This window comes from Protopterus annectens, chromosome 2.part1 (genome assembly GCF_019279795.1).
Source record: "Protopterus annectens isolate FY-2018-M chromosome 2.part1, PAN1.0, whole genome shotgun sequence".
NCBI lineage: Eukaryota > Metazoa > Chordata > Ceratodontiformes > Protopteridae > Protopterus > Protopterus annectens.
In genome coordinates, this window is record NC_056729.1 from 954,143,051 (window position 1) to 954,167,077 (window position 24,027).

General features: G+C 43.0%; 1 protein-coding gene across 1 annotated transcript in view; it reads right to left on the reverse strand.

Annotated features, from left to right (window-relative positions):
- Positions 1 to 24,027, reverse strand: part of CC2D2A (coiled-coil and C2 domain containing 2A) — a 3,655,067-nt gene that overhangs the window by 1,027,806 nt on the left and 2,603,234 nt on the right. The window contains exon 27 of the mRNA XM_044062582.1: positions 17,042 to 17,140. Within this exon, the coding sequence (XP_043918517.1) occupies positions 17,042 to 17,140 (99 nt within the window). The remainder of the gene's footprint in view (positions 1 to 17,041; positions 17,141 to 24,027) is intronic.

Below are 24,027 nucleotides of genomic sequence, written 5' to 3' on the forward strand. Positions count from 1 at the left end.
GACAAGGAAGGACAGGAATCAGTATGTCCAAACTGTGGTAATGCTGAGACCATACACTTTTTAGGTACCACTGTATTTTCCTCATGTGTAGTCTTGCATATGGTACAAGAAGGATGCAGGAGGCCATGTAGCCCAAAGCCTGCAGGAATTTCCTTGCAGATAGATGGGTTAGAATTGCCAAGGCTTTGAAAGTTGATGCCAGCTGTAATTGTTTTTCGGATGTCAGAAATGCCATCTGGGTTGTAGAGTTTAGAAGAGCACCCAGAAAAGTTATCTGTTGTGATGGTGTCAAATTTGACTTTTTTATGTTGACAGAGAATCCCAGGAATTTGAGGAGGTTTTGTACAAAGTCCAGATGCTGGAGTAAGACATCCTTGCTGTCTGCCTGAATTAGACAATCATCCAGATAAGGGTAAATTTGAATTCCCTTGAGTCTGCAGTAAGCTACTACTGGAGCCAGGCATTTGGTAAAGACCCTGGGCGCAGTAGACAATCCAAAGGGCAGCGCAGAGAATTGAAAGTGCCTAGATCCGGCCTTGAACCGGAGGTATTTTCTGCGATCCTGCCTGATGGGAATGTGTAAATATGCCTCCTTTAAATCCAAAGTCACCATCCATGCATCTTTGGACAGCATTGGAAGTAACTGCTGTAGAGTAAGCATCTTAAATTTTGGAATCTCTAGAAAGGTGTTCAAGACCGACAGATCCAGAATGGGTCTCCATGAATTTTGCTTTCTTGGGACTAGAAACAGCCTTGAGTAAAACCCTTTTCCCATCTCTGAAAAAGGTACCAGTTCTATGGCATTCATAGCCAAAAGAGCTTCCACCTGGTTTAAGGCCTCCGTCCATTGATGTTTTGGAAGGTCTGGCCATCCGCTTGGCCTTGGCAAAGTATGAAAATGGAATTTGTAACCTCTTGAAATCACATCCAAAACCCATTTGTGTCCTGGGTTATTTGAGTCCCATTTTGATAAAAAAGAGAGAGAGTTTTCCTCCGAGAGGGGCTTCCAGGCAAGACGTTCCTGCAGCCCAACAGAGGGAGTCATTGAGTTTGTTTCCTTTGAGACTGTGGCCTGTCCTCTCCTACCCTAGGGGTAGAAGCAGTCCACTGCCTTGGTCTATAAGCAGCTTGTGTTTGAGGCCTACCACTGGAGCGTCTATATCTACCCCTTTGAGCCCTGTCTGAAGAAGGAAAGGATCAGTTTTTTGATGGCCAATTCCTGCTAAATCTAGGAGGCTGTACTTGTAAGAAATCTTTAACTGTTTGAAAGGATTTCGCCTTATCCTCCATCTTTTTAATCACCTCTTCAGCTTTAGATCCAAACAAAACATTATGCTGAACAGGAGCATCCAATAATTTAGCCTTTACTTGTTCAGGTAAATTTTGTTCCTTTAGCCATGCATGTCTTCTAATGACAGTGCCAGAGGCAGCAGCCCTACAAGAAGCCTCCAAGGCATCAAATCCACAGTGTAAAACATGCTTCCCAACTTGTTCAGTGGTATGCAATAAGTCATGTAATTCCTTATCCTCTGCACAGGCAGAAATGGAAGTAAATTTTTGTTTTAAGACAGACAAGAGAAACTGCTGATATTTAAGCATATGAAACTGACAGTTTAAAGCCCTAATGGACAAAGTAGCAAAAGTGTACACCTTTTTGCCCCATCTTTCCAAGGCTCGAGAATCCTTTTAGTAGGAATAGGATTTTTAGCAGTAGCGGCCTTAACACCCTTAGGACCCTGAGAAATGGTTTCAGGGTCAGCAGTAGGATTCTTGTATAAAAAATTATGGGAATCAGGAACCCTGTAGTACCTATCAGGCTTAACAGGAGCAGGAGGAAAAGAATCAGGAGTTAAATTAGCCTCCGAAAAGGCATCATCCACAATATCCAAAACAGGAGGAATAGCCAGGGGTCTATGTTAAGGAAGAAGAAGAAAATCCCTCAGTCTTTTCTTGGATTCTGAATACTCCTGTCCCTCCCAGTGGAAATATTCCCTCATTTCATGCAAAGTTTCCCCAAAAGAAAAATCCTCAGGAGGAGAAGCTGAAGGAATGGATTTTTCTGCATCAGAATCCTCATAAGGAGGAAAAGAATATTCTTGATCAGAAGAAGAAACTGAGGAAACAGAAGCCTGATCAGAGGAATCATAATAAACATCCTGCCTTGGCCTTTTATCTGGAGGGGGATGAGAACCCCTAATCATTGTAAATAAATCCTCCGCCATCTTAAGTAACTGTTTCTGTGACTTGGGAGCCGGTTCAGAAGAGGCCTGTGTTGAAGTCTTTGATTTAGAAGGAGTCTTTGCCTTTACTTGAAGCTGAGTAGGCCTGAAAACCCCTTCGAAAGCCAGTACCTGCACAGTGGCTCCGGACCCATCCGAAGGAGCATTGTCCGAAGGTCCTGCAACAGAGATATTTAAAGGCCTTGTAGGCTACTCATGAGAGTCCGTTTCGGCCGTCGGTTCTAAATTGGCCGACGACAGGGGCTGCAAACTGACGACGGCCGAACCTGAAGCTGGCTCCACATGTGCGCTATCATCAGATTTGGACCTCGGAGGCCTGTCTTTATCCTTGCGACGCTTGTGAACTCCGGTAGATGGAACCGTGTCCGACGACATTTTGTAGTTAAAGCGCCTACCGAAGTAATGAAAAGCAAAATCATACCTTCGCTTAATTGTACGTTCATTGAATCTAGCACAAAACCGACAACTAGCTACGTTGTGGTCAGGGCCTAAGCAAGGAATACAGTAAGAATGAAAATCCTTATGAGGTAATTTGCTTCCCACATGAAATACAATTATTAATTTTTTCTGACATCGGAGTGGAGCAAGAAAAAAGTTTCCCCAATGGGGTACTTAGCTTTGAGTGGAGAAGTAAGTCTTCGGACTGAAGTATGTAGAAATATTCGTCAGGAGTCAAAAGACCGGCACTTGCGAACTGCTATCACCACATGGCAAGAAAGACTGGAGAAGATGGCATCGGCTGTCATCTTCATACTCCTGGCGCTCTGACGTCAGGGAGCAGAGATGAACAGCCGACGCCGGACCCAGACTTTGTGATTCTGGCCGACCGAGGGCTGCCTGCCGGCAGGGGAGAACCCTACAGTCATGACTGCAACAGTGAAACACGATGAACATGTGGAGTACCACAGGGTTCCGTCCTGGGACCTCTCCTGTTTTATCTCTACTTCTCTGAAGTACAGGCTAACACAAAAGGCCTCTGGCTAATGAAGTTCGCAGATGACTGCAAACTAGGAGCCACAGTCAAGTCCCCAAATGATGTGGACATCCTACAGAAGGGCCTCGCTGAGACAGATGCCTGGTGTCAGAGCCATGACCTCAAGCTCAATGCCAAAAAGTGCAGTGTCATTCTCTTTGATAAAAACTCTGTACCCATGAACTACCACATAGGCAGCACCTATGTTTGATAAGAGACCTTGGGACCCAGGTGGACAGTAGTCTCTCCTTTGATAGTCACATCACCACAGTAGTCAGGAAGTCATTCTAAGTGGCACACCTCATCATAAAAGGGTTCTCATCCAGGAAAAAAGAGGTAATTGTTCGCCTCTACTCGACACTCATTAGACCCATTATAGAGTACAACGCCCCTTTTGCAATGTACCTCACAAGACATATGCAGCAGCTGGAAAGGCCACAGAAGTACCTCACAAAGAAGATTACTGGCCTCAAACAAATGCCCTACACTGACCGCCTCAAAAAACTCCAGCTTTACTCCATAGCATATCGCCTACTCCTAGGTGATCTCTGCCTAACATATAAAGCTATGTCAAATCCAGAGCTGTTGGACATGCTACACCTAAAGAAATCGCAATCGAAATCGCAATCCTTCCGAGCTACACGCTCTAGGGACTTAAACCTTGTCACCACAATAAACAGGACATGCTGGAGGGATAGATTCCTGTCCCAGAGACTTCCCATACTCTGGAACAGGCTACCCATCTATGTCAAGCAAAGTTCTTCAATGGCACTCTTCAAGAAAAATCTTGATGAGTGGATGGGAAATAGGAAATACACCCTGGGGATCCCTTCTGTGTCTCTGCTCAACAGTGGCACAGGAAAATAACTTTCTTGGGTGGCGTAAGCCAGGGAACCTTGTTGGCTAGACTTACGTAGGCCCTTAGGCAGATAGCCTAGTACCTACCGGGAACATGTCACATTTATACAGACTCATAGTCTGTAGCAAATGGGCTAGCTACCTGGTTACTGACATGGCAGAAAAATAATCGGAAGGTCCATTGAAAAGAAGTTTGGGGAAAAGAGTTATGGCAACAAATCTGGAAAATGCTCTTTCAGAGTACAGTTACAGTTTATCATGTAGATGCACATTGTGCAACTGACTCTCTAGAACGTTGTTTTAATTCTGTTACAGATGAACAAACCAAAATTGTGGAAGCAGAAGTTGATATGAGCGCTTCAGAACAAGCTGGGATGGCACAATGGGTGCATCAAAAGTATGGACATTTAGGGGAAAAGGCAACATACAGGTGGGCACATTCAAGAGGAATTATTGTTCCTATAAATGTAATTAAGACTGCAATTTTGCAATGTCAGCTTTCTATTTCCGCATGTAGTACAGGGGTATTTAGGATGAGGAAGGTTGCCAGGAAAGATCTGGCAAATTGACTACATAGGACCTTTACCAATGAGTAAGGGATGTCAATATGTATGCATGGCTGTGGATACATAATCGGGATATTTAGTGGCTTATCCATGCAAAAACACAACACAGGCGAATACAATAAAAACACTTGATTTGATTATTTTATATTATGGCATTCCAATACAGATTCAAAGTGACAATGGTTCTCATTTCAAAGGGAAACTAGTGCAAGAATATTGTAGACAAAATAACGATGAGTATATATTCCATATACCTTATTACCCTCAGGCAGCTGGTCTGATTGAGAGAATGAATGGTTTATTAAAGGAGCAATTATGAGAACAAGGGAACAGCTCCCTTCAGGGGGTGGAGAGATCATTTAAATTCTGCTTTGCAGATTTTGAATAACAGATTAATTGCTGAAAGTGAGACCCCTTTGATGAGAATGTTAACACCTTTGCTACAAATAAAACTTTATGTAACAACAAATACAATCACATATTGGGAGATTCAACCAGGTACATTAGCACCATTCTGTGCAACTCTGGAAGCTGCAGGCCCGGACTTGCATGCTTCGTGTATGCATAGGCTGCAGCCGAGAGACATACAATTAATCAAACCTGGGATAGGTATTCAAATACCTCCCGAGCATTTTGGACTGATAGCTCCCCGGTCAAGTTTGGCCTTGAAGGGGATACAAGTAATAGGGGGTATAATAGATGCTGATTACCAACGGGAGATTAAGGTAATTTTGATTAACAGTGGAACATCAGATTTGTGGATCCAGAAAGGAGATAGAACAGCCCAATTGATTATTGTGCCAATGTACCAAGGTACGGTACAGAAGGGAAAAGCTCCAATTGTAGTGACCGTAACAGCAGACAAGGGATTTGAATCATCTAACTTAAACAGTGGAGCTAAGATTTGGGTCCAGTCTCCAGATAAACAACCAGAACCTGCAGAAGCCATTGCAGTGGGGAATGATAATACCATCCTAATAATGAAACCAGGGCAGGAAAAATGGGAATATGTGCCTGAAAATAGATGTTATTTACGAGAATAATCATGCTACCTTTTCTTATTATTTTAGATTTTGGTTCCAACCTATGCAATACTGACTGTTGGTATCCTTATTGTGTTGAATGGAGTCCTTTTGGTAGAGTGTGTAACACCGGAAGTAAGGGCAACCCAAATTAATTCAACGGTGATCCAGTGAGGATGGGTTGCTGGTACACAGAATAGGACAAAAGGCACCATTACCTGCCCTACAGGACAGGAATGTTCTTCTGTTAATTTTACTCTTGAAGGAAATTTACCATTTGGAGGGTAAGGAGAGGTCATGTTTATGTCCAATTACTGGATGACAGACAAGCCATGGAAAAGATCCAAAACCACATGGACATAAAATGCTGCAATTGTAGGTACGAACAAATGTACCAAGAGAATTATTATCTTTGTCAGAACAGAACTGATATTTATAATAAATCAATTGACATACGGAACATTACTGCATTATTTTGTATGAATGAAACTAAAATCACAAATAGAAAGCCATGGGCCTCACAAATAACTGTACTAAACAATAATCCCAAGGCTCATTTTGACCAAATAATTAAAGTACCTTCTACGTATAGATGTGTAGGACAGGAATATCAAAAGACTGTTACTTTAATATTACTTTTCCAAAATTAGGTAAGTGCAGGCAGAAATGAGCACATTATAGTACCTTGCTAGGAGGTATTGGAATGAGGTTAGGAAACTTGAATGCAATTGATGTTGAAGTTTTAGCTAATAAAATCAAAGCTGTGGGTCAGGATATTTCACAAATTATACATTTACAAGCACAGTGGAATCCCACAGTTTGGCACACCCAAAAACAACTTGCTAGTTATGAGAAATAAATTTTACCCTAATTCAATGCTTCTGTAGTTTCTAACTTGAAATGTAATAAAAATATTACTAAGTCTGTAAATTGGATGACAAGTACTTTTGTGTTTCAATGCAAAGAAATTTTGTGCAAATCAAATTAATGCTTAAAAATGAGCATGTATGGAAACAGTTGTTTAATCAATGGATACCCAGTACTAATTAGATAAGGCTGTTTTCTGAAAAAACAAAATGTACCGAAAGTTTTTGCACAGGTTATATCATCCATTATAATGTCACAAATTTAAAAATAATGTGTCAGTTTGTAACCTTGCCGCTGGCATTTGGACCTCATTTGCATCCATTTCAATACTGGTTACCCCATTTAAAAGGAAAAGTGCAGCTGTGGTATACACTTGCCATAAATGTAGATGTTCGAGTGTATTCACTGTTGCAATCATCACATTTGGGTTATTTGCTTGCAGTAGCCCTCAGTCGGCCTGATTAACAAAGTCTTGGGCCCTGCGTTGGTTGCTGTCCCATCTTCCATGCCGTCAGGTAGTCAGGGGTATAAAGCATGCAGCTGACGCCATTACATCACTTTTTCTTGCTCCAGATGTCAGGTGCCCCCATAATGGGAAGCAATTATATACATACATACATATATATATATATATATATATATCAGGTTACACCTCCAACAAAAAAGCAAATACATCAAAAAGCTTTAAACATACTAACCAAGAATAGAGGTATAGCCAATAGAAGTCAGGGAGCTGGAGGGGAGGGTAAGTAGGACTGCAACAGTGAATACACTCGAACATCTACATTTATGGTAAGTGTACACAACTGTACTATGTTCTTTGTGTTTCACTGTTGCAGTCATCACATTTGGGTAGATTCTCAAAGCTAAGGATGGGAGGAGGAAATTAGATAGCATTAGGATCGGCTATAAGGCCCTGCAAGACTGCAGTGGCAAAGCCAGCTCTGGATTTAGAGAAAATTGGCAGATGGTAATGCTTGGTGAATGTATGTACAGAACTCCAGGTAGCAGCTTCTAGGATGTCCCTGGTAGGGACACCTCTGAGAAAGGCTGTAGAGGTAGATGCAGCTCTGGTTGAATGTGGTCTAATCGCCTGTAGGGTAGGCTTTCCATGGTGCTTATAGCAGAAATTAATGCAATGGCCTATTCATTTAGAAATGGTTTGCTTTGAAATGGCCTTCCCCTCTGCCTCTGAGCAAATGCAACCAGCAGTTGTTCAGATTTCCTGAGAGGTTTAGTCCTGTCCAAATAAAATCAAAGTTGTCTGTGCACATCTAAGGAGTGCAGAATCCGCTCCCCTTTGTTCTGTGGATTAGAAAAGAAGGTTGGTAAATGAATGGACTGATTAAGGGCCACACTGGATACCACCTTGGGCATGAATGAGGGATTGGTCCTGAGGGACACCCTATCCGCATGAAAAATTATGAAAGGCTCCACTGCCATGAGGGCCTGTAATTCAGACACTTTCTGGCTGAATTGATGGCTAAAAGGAAGGCTGTTTTCCAAGAAAGGAATTTCAATTCTGCATTTGCAGCTGGCTCAAAAGGAGGTAGAGTGAGTTTTTCAAGTGCAAAGTTGAGGTCCCAGGCTGGAGTAGGGGGTCTCCTGGGTGGTCTTAAGTTTTTGACCCCTCTGAGGAACTGCTTCAGCAGTGGATGAGAGAAGAGGGGTGGGGCTGTGTAGTAATGAGCTGAAATGGCTGAGGCATGAATTTTGATGGAGGAAAAGGAAAGGTCCTTGGGCAGCATCTCAGTTAAGTATTGAAGAATCTGAGGTAAATTGGACGCTGCTGTGCCCAGCCCCTGAGTTTGGCTCCAGGAACAGAATCTTTTCCATTTTTTAGCATAGGATTTTCTAGTACTAGGCCTCCTTGCCTCCAGAATGACATCTAACACTTGCCTACTGAGGGGAAGTAACGGAGAGATCAGGTAATTAGACAGGCTGCCAGGTTCAGGGTTTGAAGCTGTGAGTGCAGAATCTGGCCCTCCTGCTGAGATAGCAGGACAGGGGTCTGAGGCATATGCCATGGTGCCAGCAGTGACAGACTGCGCAAAAGGGTGTACCAGTGTTGGCGTGACCAGTCTGGTGCAATCAGAATCATCCTTGGTTAGTCCTGTTTGAATTTTAGTAATACCTTGGAGAGGAGAGGCAGAGGGGGAAAGGCAAAAACTGATAAGTTTTTCCAGGTGAAGGACAGGGCATCCACTTTCCAAGCTTGTTTGTGGGGAGTCCTTGTGCAGAATTTTATCAATTGGTAGTTCTGGGGGGAGGCAATCAAGTGTATATTTGGGCTCCCCCATTTGTTTCTCAACATGTTGAATATCTTTGGTTCCAGTTTCCACTCGTGTGGGTCCATGAGTTTTCTGCTTAGGTCGTCTGCCAGTGTGTTTAGCTTTCCTGGCAGGAATTGGGCTTGTAGGTGCACTTGGTAGCTCAAGGCTGTGTTCCGCAAAGCCATGGCTAGTCTGCAGAAAGGGTATGAGTGGGTTCCTCCCTGCTTGTTTATGTACCACATAACAGTGGTGTTGTCCGTCTTTACCATTAACTGTCCTGGAAGGATGTGGTCCTTGAAGGCTGTCAGAGCATTCTGTACAGCTAACATTTCTTTCTGACTGATGTGCAGGTCCATTTGCCCCGAATGCACTTCCCTGCCAAGTGGGCTCCCCATGCATAGTCTGATGCGTCTGTTGTTAGGGTTTGGGTGGCAGGAGGGAGAGTGAATGGCAGTCCCTTGTTTTGGTGACAGGCATCTGTCCACCAAAGGAACTCTACCTGTAGACAAAGAATAATAGGAATCATTGTTTCTAGATCCTAAGAATGTTGACACCATAGGCTTTTTAGATACCATTGTAGTTCCCTCATATGCAGTCTTGCATATGGAATTAGTAGAATGCAGGAGGCCATGAACCCCATGGATTGCAGTTTTTTTCTTGCAGATAGCTGGGTCTTTGTGGCCGGTAGTTTGAAGTAGGTTGTCAAATTAACTTGTTTTTCTGGCATGAGAAAAGCCATCTGGGAAGTTGTGTTCAAGCTTGCTCCAGGAATACAATTTGTCAGGGCACAAGATGTGATTTATTTTTGTTTATAGTGTACCCCAGGGAAGTTAGCAATTTCTGTACAAATGCCAGATGATTCAGTAGCATGTCCTGGTTTTCTGCCAGGTATGGATATATTTGGATATTTCTTTGCCTGCAAAATGCAATGACTGGAGCTAGGCACTTTGTGAATATCCTGGGCGCAGTAGGTAAGCCAAATTAGCAGTGCAGAGAACCGATGGTGCCTGTAGCCTGCTTTGAAGCGTAGGTATCTTCTGCAGGATTCCCTTATTGGGATTTGCAGGTAAGCTTCCTTTAAATCCAGTGTTGCCAACCAGGCATCTTTGCTAGCATAGGAAAAAGTTGGTGAAGAGTTAGCATCTTGAATTTTGGAATCACCAAAAAAGTGTTTAGGATAGAGAGGTCCAGTATAGAACACCAGGAGTTGTCTTTTCTGGGCACCAGGAAAACTCTTGAGTAGAAACCTTGTCCCCGCTCCTCATCTGGAACAGGTTGAAGAGCTCTGATGCTTAAGAGAAGAAGAATTTGCTTTTGAGCCTCTGCCCACTGATTTGGGGGCAGGTCTGGCCAACCATTTGGGGTTGGTAAGGAGTGAAAGTGGAATCCGTATCCTTGGGAAACTATTTAAAACCCATTTGTCCTGGGTAATGAGTTCCCAATTTTTTGCCTGCCGGGCAATCTTTCCCCCTAAGGGAACAGTCAGTTGTGCACGGCTTGGAAGATTTAAAGTTAAGTCATTGAGACAGTTTGCCATAGGGGGGAGTCTTACCACTCCCAGCTTTGGAAGTGGGAGCCCCCACTGCTTAGCCCTTTGAGTACCTTGGGACTGAAGCCTGGGTGTTCTGCTGGTTCTGGGTTTGGAATGAGAAGGCCTGGAAGAGGCAGGAAAGGACCAATTTTTAGAGGGCCAATGCCTACTAAATCTGGAAGGCTGTACTTTCAGGAATTATTTAACAGTTTGCATAGATTTAGCTTTTTCCTCATTCTTTTTAAGTAGTTCTTCTGCTTTGCTGCCATATAGGTGGTCTTGGTTTAAGGGAGCATCCAGCAATTTAGCTTTTACATGATCTGGCAAAGATTGCTCCTTAAGCCAAGCATGACTTCTACGTACAGACCCAGTGAAAGCAGCCCTGCAAGATGCTTCTAGTGAATCAAAACCACATTGCAAAGTATGTTTTCCCACTTGTTCAGCAGAATGCATTAAATCCTGTAAATCTTTATTTTCAACATAATCAGGAATCAAGAAAAAATTCTGTTTATGCAATCCAATAACATGCTGCTGATACTTTAACATATGAAACTGGCAGTTTAAGGCCCTAATGGCCAAGGTTGCAGATGTGTATACCTTCTTACCCCATCTATCCAGCACCCTGGAATCTTTATCAGAGGGGATAGGATTTTTGGCAGTAGTAGCCTTAATTCCTTTGGGTCCATGTGAAATGGTCTCAGAATCTGCAGTAGGATTTTTAAAAAGGAACTTGTGTGAGTCAGGAACCCTGTAATATCTATCAGGTTTTCTGGGAGCAGGAGGTAAGGAGTCAGGGGCCAAGCTAGATTCCGAAAAGGCATCATCAACAATGTCCATTACAGGGGGATAGCTAAAGGCCTGTGTTGGGGCAGGAGTAAGACATCTCTAAGTCTCTTTTTAGAGTCAGAGTAATCCTGACTTTCCCAGCGAAAATGCTCCCTAAGAGTATGCAAGGTTTCACCAAAAGAGAAATCCTCTGGAGGGGAAGCAGAAGGAATAGAGTCCTCTGCACCAGAATCCTCATAGGTAGATAATTTATTTATTTATTTATTCCACATTTGTTAACCAGGTTAGTTCAACTGGGTAAGAAATTACCCATTCTCAGTGGAGACCCGAGGGGAAAAGCCCCGAACAAAACATACAAATACATACAAATAGAGACAAGTTAATAATATAAAGAGCAAAACAAACTTATGGATACAATGGATAAGAAAAATAAATGTAATCCAAGGAATAGTACATAGCTATATACAAGGTCAGAAGAAGGAAAGTGCAAAAGAAGATAGGAGTAGAGGAGGAATGAAGTGATCTAGAGGAAGGAGAAAAAAAGAGTAGTAGTAGGATAAAGTAAATTATATAAAGAGGGAGGGTATAGAAAGAAGAGCAGATTGGATAAAGTAAGATAAGAAAGAGGAAAAAAAGGTCTTAATGGTAAGTCTAGGGAAGAAATGGGAATATGGAAAGGGAGGAGTTAAGTAGGATGGTTACAGGTACATATAGGGTTTTTATGGAGGTACAAAATAAGGTCATGTTTGAAGTTAGGAAGACAGGTATGACTTCTAATATGGAGTGGAAGATTATTCCAAATAAGGGAGATGGACTGTTTATAAAGTATTTTACCTATGTTGATATTGGGTTTATAGACTTGTAGAAAGAGTTTATAAGAGTTGTGCAGGGATTGGGGAGGGGTGTACTAGGAGATCAGGTTGGACTGAGATGGACAGTCAGAGTTAGAGTTAAGAATTCGGAAAGCAAATCCTGGTCATGAGAGGAAACAGAAATTTCAGAATCCTGATCAGAAGAATCATAAGCAAACTCAGTCCTGAGTCTCTTAGAGGGGGAAGGTTGGCTTCCCCTAATAAGGTCTTCATTCATTCTTATCATTTGTTTTTTAGGCATAGAGGCCTCACCATGCAGTCTGGGCATCGGTTTTCTAGGTGTGGATTGAGTTTTAGGCCTTGAAGAAGAAGATGGCATTGGTTTAATACACAAGTCAGTAGGCCTGAATACACCCTCAGAAGCCGGTGCCTGCACAGCGGCTCCGGACCTATTCAAGGTAGAGACATCCGCAGGTTCCACAGTTGAAGCATCTCGTGGCATACCTAATTCCGAATGGGTCTCAGTAGAGGCCTGGAAATCTAAAGTAGCAGGTATCAGGGGCTGCGAAAGTGTCTCATTGAGTACCGGCGAACTTGCAACTAGCTTAGGGGAAGCGTTGTCGGAAGCTTTGGACCTATGCGGTCTGTCTCTGTCTTTATCTTTACATTTTTTCAAAATGTTGGTAATCGGGTGTCTTACTGAAGCCATATCTGGATAATTGAACTGAGTACCAAAATACTTAGAAGCGTAAATATACCAACGACAAATAGTTTGTTGTTTAAATAAGGCACAAAACCGAAAGCAATGTACGTCGTGGTCAGGGCCTAGGCAAGGAATACAGTACGAATGAAAATCTTTATGAGGTATTTGCTTTCCACAAGAAATACAATTATTGACTTTTACTGACATCGGATTAGAGCAAGAAACAGTTTCCCCAAAGAGGTACTTAGCTTAGTTGAAGACTTTAGTTCTGAAAATCGAAAAGGAAAATTTCAGGAGTCAGCCGACCAGCACTTGCAAACTGCTTCTGCTTCGGACACCGCATGGCAAGAAAGACTGATGTAATGGCATCAGCTGCATGCTTTATACCCCTGACTACCCAATGTCATGGAAGATGGGACAGCAACCGACGCAGGACCCAAGACTTTGTTAATCAGGCCGACTGAGGGCTACTGCAAGCAGATAACCCAAATGTGATGACTGCAACAGTGAAACACGAAGATCATCTATACTGACTTCTTAAACAGAACACACAGACTGGAACATTGCACTGAAACAATGGATGGACTTATTTGTGGACAGCATTTTCCAATATACGAACCGTGTTTTCTTCAACATTCCATCAACATCTGTGAATGGACTGCATTACCTCCTACTTTTGAGATGTTTGTGGAAATAGCACCACAATTCATATGTTTAGTGACAAATCAAACATTGTCATATGCCTTGAAAAGTCCTTTTGTCGGCTGTCTAAGCAATGTAACTCATTTAAACTGGCATAATGAAACTTACATCTTTCCTCCTGACACTTATGTTGATGTATTTCATACCTGGTTACCAGAGAAGCTAGAATATCATAACTTGACATTTAACCTGAACTCTGTATATCAAGAATTGAACAATACGCAACATCTTAAAGAACATTTGCAAGCAGTAAACTATAGCATTTTGCATCATGAAATGAAAAGTATCATTGTACGGAAAAAGTTGTTTTGTTTGGCTAAAAAAAAAAACAGGATCAGATTTGTCACATAATTGGTGGAATATTTTTAATGGATGGTCATCATCGGGAACTAAGTTGCTAAACTGGCTTATTCACCCTGTACTAATTGTGATAACTATGATTTCATTAACATATTGGAATGGCTATTTGACTTATTGTATGTATAAAAGAACTGTTAAACTGAGATTATTTATCTTACACACAGAATCAATAGTCAAAGGGGTGATTGTAATACAAATATGGCTAACTGACTGTTGACTGTGTGTAAGCCTGATCACTGACACTCAGCTATTAATGGGTTAATATTCAGCTTAACATTTTACTTTTCTACTCTCTTCTATGTGTTTAGGGAGGAGGCCAGAAGAAGCTTGGCAATACAAGTTGTTATGATGACTTAACTTGATATCTTGTCTTCCCACCTTTGCTAGTTTGGTAGAATATTCTGTTGTTTACATATTTTAGAGTTGTTTATATTTTTTGCTAGTTTGATAGAATATTCTGTTTACATATTTTAGAGTTGTTTATATATTTTAGAGAGTATGATCACGGGAACTTGGCAGGCTTACTGAAGCATCTGTGGGTGACTGGCCACCACCCCTGTTTGCTGTCACGTAGTCTGTACTTTTCCTGTGAGAAGGGAACATTTTGATAAGGGAATACTCTAGTCAAAGAACATCCTTATTATAGGATATGTTTGATTTTTGAGCAAACAAGCAGCCTATATAAGATGGGGTCTCACAGGGGTCTGGTTTGGAGTTCTCCGTGGAATGGACTTATTGACCGTGCCTGTTCCCTGTTGGAATCTCCAGCCAGACTGCTGTGGGCTCTCCAGTCGATGAGGAGGCTGCAATGAAGTGCCAACCGGTGATGTATTAGCCTTTTTCCTTTATTGCATTGCTTTAAAGAATTGTTGAACTGCATGGATAAAGTGCTGTTTTGAACTATTAATTCTATTTAGTTAGTGTCCTAGGCTATTAGTTTTGTTAGCTAAAATTTGATAATAAAGTAGACTTTCTGTTCAAAAGTAGAAATAAAGTTTGTTCTTCTGTTTAAAAGTAGAAATACAGTTTGTTAACAGATAATGTGTGTAATGAATTATTTTGAATCCTACTCATTAGGCAATCCAATAGTGGCAAATGAGATCTGAGGTAATGAACCAGATGCATTATGGGTGAAGGGGGAAGCTCAAGAGTTTTTGGTTGCCAAGAGCTTTAGCAAGCGGCTGAGTCAGTTCTGAGGGATCAGAACTTTTCTTCATGTTTTATGATGACCAATGTTTTTTTTTTTTTCCTTTAAATGTATCTGTAGTGACTGCCTCGAAGAAGTGATGTCTGCCCCATCAAGATAGCTCTTCTCCCGGACACATCCAGTTGCAATCCCAGTCTTTCTCCTTACCCCAAGTAAGGATAATTCTACCACACAAGCTTGGACACTGGAACAGCCAAAGAGGATGTAGCTAAACCCTAGTTCATGGTGGCTGAAAGGACTATGCCAGAGGAAGCCAGAAAGGTAAGTTGGTGGTCTGAGGAGTGATTGTTGACCACTAGAGTGACCCACCATCAGCTGAGGTTAAGACTGAGCCCCCAGATTTGGCAAGGGCTTTCTGGTGATTTAGTTTTTCTTTCTAGGAACAATGGCAGCTGGACCAGCAGAAGCAGGGCAAGTATACATGCTGTGACTGAAACCGTTGTTTAAGATGCAGTGAAAAACACTGAAACAAGTCGGTAGGAGGGTAAGTTGTGAAACAGTGTGCACAAGAAGCACAGTTATACTTTCACACACCAGAATGTTCTCAAATACTGTAATTAATTAGCAGCACAGCAAAGCCCTGTCAGAATCTCTTTTACAATAATATTAGTCTGGCAGAAAATGATGGCAGCTAAGTTGTTACAGTGTTAACACAGCCATTGGTTCACTAGTAGAATTCCCTGCCTACATAAAAACACTTCCCCCACACAAAAAAATTTGTTTAAACATAAAAAAAGTTTTCATAAGCAGTACATTTCTTCAAAAAATAAGTCCCCAAATTAGCTGAAGCTAAAAGTAGTAGTCCCTGACAGGAAACTTACAATATTAAAGAAATACCAGGTTTCTTAAAGGGACAGAACTGCTAAAGTAAAATACACTTTTTTAACATATCTATATTAAATATATTACTTAATTACATTTTCTGTGTGGAAGAGCTCCCCATAAGGAACTTAACTGCCAGAAAAAGGAGGTGAAATGCAGGCTGCTCCACTTCTAAGGCTTCTGAGCTGCTTCTTCACAAGACGACAACAAAGTACTGAAGATTTTCCACTCTGCTGATTTTCCCTGCTCAGGGCTGACAATCAGCAGTCAGTGTGGACGTGTGGGAAGGAGCCAAAGGTTTCAGAAGCTGACTGGTTGTTGTACCTTGGGTAAGACACAGCTCATATAGCCTAAAATCTACTGCAGCAGAGGGAAAGATGAACATCTAGTGGACAGTTTCCCATAACATTTAGCACTCTTGTTTCTAGTTGTCAATTTAAAATTTAAGATTATGACTGAAATAAAATTTAGAAAATGTTATTTTGTACTAGCATGAACAACTTCTGAAGAAATACATTTTGCATATGTCAAAGTGCATCATAGTTTCACAGGTAAGTACTAGGCTAGCTGCCCTTGCAGGCCATTTTAAGACTAGCCAACTTCCCTTTCAAAGGTAAGAATCAAAAGGTAGACACACTAATCATTATGTCAAACCCCAACCTCTTATGCCAAACCCCAAATCAGAGATGTATGTGTGCATGTGGTTTTGATTTTGTCATCTCACACCATTAAAAATCTTACTTCAAGCTCTATTAGCTTGTAAAAGCTTTCCTTACCCAGCAACTACTACTCATATCGCCACCACTTCTACTTCTCCTACTTTAACTCTTTTCAACCTTTTCTATTCCAGTTATGTAACTGTAAATATATTTGGTTTGTTAGATCTTCTATGTATATATACTTTATCAAACTATGTTTACTCATAAATGTAAACCATTATTATTTGTATACTGTATATTGTTTTGTTACATTACGATGTAACCTGGGCTGATCCTGTAATTGGTCATCATTTCATCAGTTATACCTCGGTAAACAAATTTAAATAAATAAATAAGTCAGTTTAATCTGGTTTTGCTGTTGAGCTGGAAAGGGGATCCAAGTAATCCAGTACCTTATTTCTCCAGGAGATTAAAAAGAATGTATCTCTTTAAAGAAAGAATGGAAATAGGTTTTTAGCTGTCACTATGAGAATTTCAGTGCCTTAGTCATGTTTTATTGTGTTAAATTACAGTGCTATGGTAATCATGCAAAATAGTTATCAAATGCTGTTTAACTATCAGTAGTATAACTGGTTTATTTTTGCAGTAAAAGTAGCTTACCCTTCCCTGAAAGTAGATGGTAGTAAAAGGAATCCTAACTGCTCCCAACCAGTGTCGCTCAGTACGAGTATGGACTCCACTTCCTCTTTCTCGATCATCCTGAGAAAACATGTGGATATAATTAACAGCGTCAAAATAATTTCACCTCAATCAAGGGAGGAAAACAAGTAACTAGATAACAGCAATAGCCTCCTACATAAATATTTGTAAAATTGTTATACAAAGGTGATTTTAAAGCAGACAACCATAACTTATCTTAATAGCCTGTCATACAGCCTTTTCAAATGGATATGTTTATAAGTATATTTAAACAGTTCATTATATTATAGCTATGTATTCTGCAAGACAGCCATAAATAGAGATATAAACCCCTCCCCAAGAAATAAATGGCAACAAACGTACAAAACAACACCTGGCGATGGTCAGGTCTTAAATACTGGGTCTTGAAATTATCAGTTATAAAAACTCTTCTGAAACGTCCTTAACATAATTCATAAAACATGAGAGACTGTATTAGGTAGGGTATGAGCTTATGCAAGTTTAGTACCATAAATTGCAAACTTAGTTTTAAATCTACAAAGGGTTTCTGGGTGGGATGTTAAAAAAGGAAAGGCCTTAGATAAGCAGTATACATGCATTATATATGCAGGACAGTAGAGTTGGAGTAGTTTGTCAACAACTATCATAATTAATGCTGCTTTATCGTGTCAATAAAGATAAAAAGCACTAACAAGACAAATTAAATGAAACATTTCATTCATTCAATAAAAATATACAAAAAGCCATCAGAAACAAATTTATTTAACACATTTAAATTTAAACCTAAGTGCCAGTCGTGTTCCTCAGGGCTCAGTGTTGGGACTACTCTTTTTTGATACTTGCTTCTTAAGATCTCCAAGCAGAAAGCAAAGATCTCTGTCTAACAATGTTTGCAGATTAATGCAAATTTGGGGTTGCTTTTAAGTCACCCTAATAACTAAACATTCCAGAATAAACACCCTTAATAAACACTTGGTGTACTACAAATTGGTTCAAATTAAATGTTAAAAAGAGAAGTATCATCACTTTTTGCTAGACATCCCCTTTCCGCATCAAACTGTATATACAACATAAACCACTACAAAATGGAAACGTACACAGTGATCTAGGAACCTGGGTTGACAATTTCCTCTCTTTTGACCATCATGTGACTACAGTTGTCAGGAAATCCTTTTCACATAGCTGACTGTCAAAGGAATATCATCAAGGCTCCGACTCGGCCTATACTATAGCTCGAGAGCTATTTTTACCGGCTTGAGGCAGCCCTATATCCCACAATACCATGCGCTAACTCCCCAGATCTCGCTGGCAGCTAACACATAGTATACATTTATTATTATTATTATTATTACCAAATACGATCTCCCTGCTGGTAACACTAATGATACAGGGTAACCGTAAAGGACTGTATAACATGAAAAAGAAGGACTCAGAGACCTTCAAGTCTGTCCAGGCTAGGGGGCAGGAGGGAGGGACGCAAGAAAGGCAGCGAGAAGAAGACAACTAACATGGAACGTTATGGTAGGTACATAACTTCTTAATGTTAAGTTGTCATTCTCGCCTTCATTCTTGCTGGATGGGACAGCATCCCTAGCACCTTGGTCCTGGGTGGCTCAACGGAACAGACTCCCGAGTACGGTGGAACCAAAGTCAGCTCTATTTCTGGAGGCTATATCAAGTTTGTAATGGGTAATAAAAGTATGTTGAGAAGCCCATGTAGCAGCTGCACAAATGGCATCTAATGGTAACCTGACTTGAAAGGCTGTTGAGGTTGATAGTGCCCTAGTTGAATGAGCCTTAGGTCTAGACGGGAGTTGTTTGTGTCTCAACTGGTAGACAAAGGTAATGATGGATGTCAACCATCTGGAAAGAGTTACCTTTGATACTGGAAGTCCTTTCTTTCCTTCAGCATAAGAGAGAAAAAGCTGGTCTGACTTTCTGAATTGTTTTGTCCTGTCTAGGTAATACCGCAGCTGGCGATGAACATCCAAGGAATGTAATTTCTGTTCAGCCCTGTTTGAATAATCCGGGAAGAACACAGGCAAGTCAATAGTGTGGTTCAGATTTGATTCAGAAGAAACTTTCGGTAGAAAGGAAGGATTCATTCTGAAAGTTACTCTGTCTTTATAAAAAAACAAATAAGGGGGACGGACAGACAATGCCTGGAGTTCCGATACCCTTCTGGCAGATGTTATAGCCACCAAAAACAGAGTTTTCCAAGAGAGAAGTTTGAATGAGCAAGAAGCTGCAGGTTCAAAGGGAGGGAGAATTAATGATGTTAGAACTAAATTTAAATCCCATTGTGGAGGAGGATCCTTAATGGGAGGTCTGAGCAAAAATACACCCTTGAGGAAAGCTTTACAGAGTTTGTGGGACATAATATTTGTTTCCGATAGCCCCACATGAAAATTGGAAATGGCCGCCAATTGTAGTCTGATAGTGGCCGACGACGATCCGGAATGAAAAAGCTCCGCCAGAAAATCTAGAACTTTATGAATTGGAGCATTAAAAGGATCCAAGGACCTAGCTTCTGCCCAGAATGAAAAACGCTTCCATTTGCTCGCATAAGTCTTCCTAGTATTGGACTTATGGGAAGCAAGAATGACATCACAGACAGGAAGAGAAATACAGGGAAGCCTGGCTATGGTTGGAAGTGGAGCAACCAAGCTGTGAGGTTGAGGGAACAAAGAGACTGGTGCAGCTTGCCCGTTAGATGGGTCAAAAGGTCTGGAAGGGGTTCCAGATGCCAGGGCTGGTCCAGTAGATGACGGTGCAGGAACGGAAACCATACTTGTCGAGGCCAATAAGGGGCAATGAGGATCATTTTGGATCTCAATGCGGTTGCTTTCTGAATTAATTGCGGAATCAGGGGGAAGGGGGGGATGCGTATAGAAGACCCCGAGGCCAATCGTGGACTAGAGCATCTCTGGGGGGATGGCCTGGTAGAGGGAAGAGTGTGAAGAAGTCAAGGCACTTGCTGTTTTGAGGTGTTGCGAAAAGGTCGCAGCAAGGCTGGCCCCACTTCTGAAAAATTCTCTCTGCTACCGCTAGATTTAGAGACCACTCGTGAGGCATGAGAATTGTTCTGCTCAGTCTGTCCGCAATGACATTGGACCTGCTGGGGATGTGCGTTGCTATCAGAAACCGTTGAGAGGAGATCGCCCACTGCCAAAGTCTGAGTGCTTCTCGACATAGGGGGTAGGACTTTGTTACGCCCTGCTTGTTTATGTACCACACTACAGACATATTGTCTCTTTGAACTGCTATAGTCCCGGTAGGAAGAGAGTCCTGAAGAGCTCACAACGATAAAAGCACTGCTCTCATCTCCAGGACATTTATGTGCAGGTGGCATTCTAATTGTTGCCATGTGCCCTGGACAGTCCTGCCCTGATAATGCCCCCCCCCCACCCAATCAGGGAGGCATCCGTTGTTACCGTGGCAACTGGAGGGGGGAGAACAAAGGGTCTGCCCTGAAGAAGTTGAGGGGAGACCATCCACCAGGAGAGGTGTCTCTTGCAAGATGGGGTTATCAAGATGTTGTGAGTCATTGGGAGGTGTTGAAAGGACCACTGAGAAAAAAACATCCACTGGAGAATTCTCATGTGGAAGCGAGCTAAAGGAAGGAGAAGGATCGCCGCTGCCATGAGGCCTAATGTTTTCAGTACTAACTTGACTTGAATTCTGTTGGACTGAAACAGTAACTGAACATTCCGCCGTATGTCTGTCACTCCCTGAGATGGTAATGTTGCAGACATTTCTCTGGTGTTTAGTACGGCGCCTATAAAGTTTATAGATTGACAAGGCGACAAAGAGGATTTTGCAGAATTTATGGAAACACCTAGTTTGTTGCAAATGTGAATGGTGTAATCCCTGGCTATTATAAGATGCTGTTTGGTGGTTGCAGTAATGAGCCAGTCGTCTAAATATGGAAACACCTGGAATCCTTTTTGTCTCAGGTGAGCCGTGACCACTGCCAAGCATTTGGTGAACACCCAGGGGGCTGTGGTGAGACCAAAGGGCAGGACTCTGAATTGGTAATGACTGGCTCCTAGCCGGAAGCGGAGAAACCTTCTGGAGCGCCTGTGTATCTTTATATGATAGTACGCATCCTGAAGGTCTCTGCCCAAAAAGGGTAGAATGGACTGCAGTGTTACCATCTGAAATTTTGTCTTCTGCACAGACTTGTTCAGTCTGCTGAGGTCCAAAATGGGTCTCCAGTCTCCTGTCTTTTTTGGTACCAAAAAGAACCTGGAGTAGATTCCGGATCCTAGCTGGTCTGCTGGGACTGCCTGGATGAGACTTTTTTTCTAACAGCTTTTTTATTTCTAGCTGTGCCTGACCCCTTTGTCCGGGTGGTACGTTTGGGAGGGGTCTTGGCGACTGGATCGGAGGGGAGATGAAGGGGATTTTGTAACCCTCGGATATAATCAACTGTACCCAATTGTCTTGAGAAAGGAATTGCCAGGCTTCCGGGCACAGAGATAATCTTCCCCCAACTGCCTCCGAAGGTGGACAGTCGGGCAGCGTCTCAGGGATGCTGAAAGGGTTGGTCAGGGAAGGATTCCCTGGAACCCTGGTTCTGTGGACCCCCTCTACCCTTGGGGTGACGTCTATTATTATTCCCCCCTCTGCCTCTGGGGGGAAGTTCACCATGTGCGACTGGAGCGACTCCCTGTGGTTTGCAGAACCACATCTTTCCACCCTTCCGACCTTTAGGATAAGGTCTAGATGGTGTGGAAAAGTGGACTCCCATGGCAGAGAGAGTCTTGCCATCTTGCTCACACCTGGTGAGGGTATTCTTCACCTGAGGTCCAAACAACTCTGAACCATCAAAGGGGGTGTTGTTGAAGGACGCCTTGAAGGGATCAGCAAAATGCATCCAGGCGTGACGTCTCAACGCAATACCTGTGCCTGCGGCCCTACTCGCTCCATCGGCTGCATAGGAGATAAGCCGCATGGAGGAGTTGGCAATGGAATTCAGGGTAGCCAGCTGGGAGCTAATCTTGTCCTGATACCCTGCAGCAGAAGGAACCTGTATGGTTTCACCCAGTTCTTTGAGCAAATCTCTCTGAAGGCGGGTGAAATGACAAATAGTTCAGCGATCGCATGGCAAAGGTCGCTGAAGCAAATGTCCGCTTGCCGTACTTGTCCATGGTCCTAGACTCTTTGTTCGGAGGATGAACAGGTACAGAAGTATCAGCTAATTCCTTCTTAGTGGAGGCTGCTACCACCATAGCATCTACCGAGACACCTTTGTTTAGAAATGGTTTGTCCTCCAGAGCAGAAATAAATTTAGAGGGTCTCCTAGGCGTAGGTTCCATTGAGTCAGGAGCTGCCCATGCCTTTCTGACCACTACTTCCATCAGTGGGTCGAAAGGAGGAGACACCCAGGAGGTGGAAGGGCGGGACCCAAAAGCGTCAAGGTAAACCGACTCGTCCTCGGAGGGTTTAAGGGTGGACCAATTCCCCCTCTGTTTCAGGATCTCTAGGATGTCTGAAAAGGAGACATCCTCAGAGGGGAATCTCGGGGAACCCTCCGACTCATCCAAGTCGGTGTCCGAAGTGAGAGACTCAGGGGAGTCTAAGTGCTTCCTCTTGCACTTTTTTTTCCTAGGGGGTTCCCCTGAAGCATCAGGGGAGGCCTCAGAGGAGGAAGAGACACCCAAAGTGGGTACCCTGCACTTTGGATCTCTGCTATCAGTTGCAGGAAGATGGCCAGAGACCGTAACAGGCACTGTAGAGGAAGGAGCTGAAGAACCCAACCTTGGAGCGGACACTGGATCCAGCAAGCTCCTCATCACCTCGAAAGCCCCCCTATCAGGCACCGAAGACAGTCCCGGCTCCGAAGACACCCGAACCGCCTCCGGCACCGACAGGGAAGGCTCCGAAAATGATGTCGGGGCCGAACTAACCAGAGCCGATGCTCCGAGAGGGAGAGCGGGGTCGGACAAGGGTCCGATGCCACTCGCCCCCTCGGAGCCGACAATAGAGTCTCGGCACCCGGACCTCTCCACGGACAGTACCAATGAAGAGGTCGGAGCCAACGACGCTGGAGCCGAAGGTGGAAGTATCGGCTCCGACGTGGGCAAGGTTACGGTTCTGACAAACTCCGGCTACGAACTCGACTGGAGAGTCGGAGGAGGAATTGAAGGCGGTACCGAGGGAGCCACAGTCTGGTGAGACGGGCTTTGAAGCATTTGGGCCAATGCCTGAGATTTTATGAGTCTAATGACCACCCTCTCAATATCGTGGTCGAAAAGCCTAGATGACCTGGAGAAATGAGTCCTATGACTCCGCTCCGATAGGAGGGGCGATCTTGGAGCCGATCGGATGGACTCTAGTGAGGAGATCTAGAGCACTTGCGCGCTAAAGTCAACTCCGATACAGGTTTCGGAGCGGATACGGTCTTGCTCGTATCGGTTCCGACTGGAGCCGAAGTCAGAGCAATCTCAGATTCACCAGCCCTCGACTCAGAAACTGGATCTGAGGGTTTGGCGAGCTTAGATGACTTCCCCGAGCCAGACTTGGACGGGGAGTCATCGGGCTTCAATAAGCCCCTCAAAATAAGTTTATTACGATGCTCCTGTAGGACTCTTGAACTAAATCCGTGACAGACGGAACAAGAGTCCTGCAGGTGCAAAGGCCCCAAACAGTAGACGCAAGAAGTGTGAACGTCTGTCAGAGACATTTTCTGACAGCGCGAGTCACACTTCTTGAATCCCGAGACCTTAGCGTCTTTGGACATTGCCCTAAGGACAGTAATACAGTCAGCACACACACTCACTCGCTTACACCCAAGGGGGAGTTAAGGGGGCTGACTAAAACCACAACACACACACACACACACACACACACACACACACACACACACACACACACACACACACTAACGGGTGGGGGTCAACAAAAACTAAAGCCCAAAGGCCCGATTATAAAAAATTAGCTGA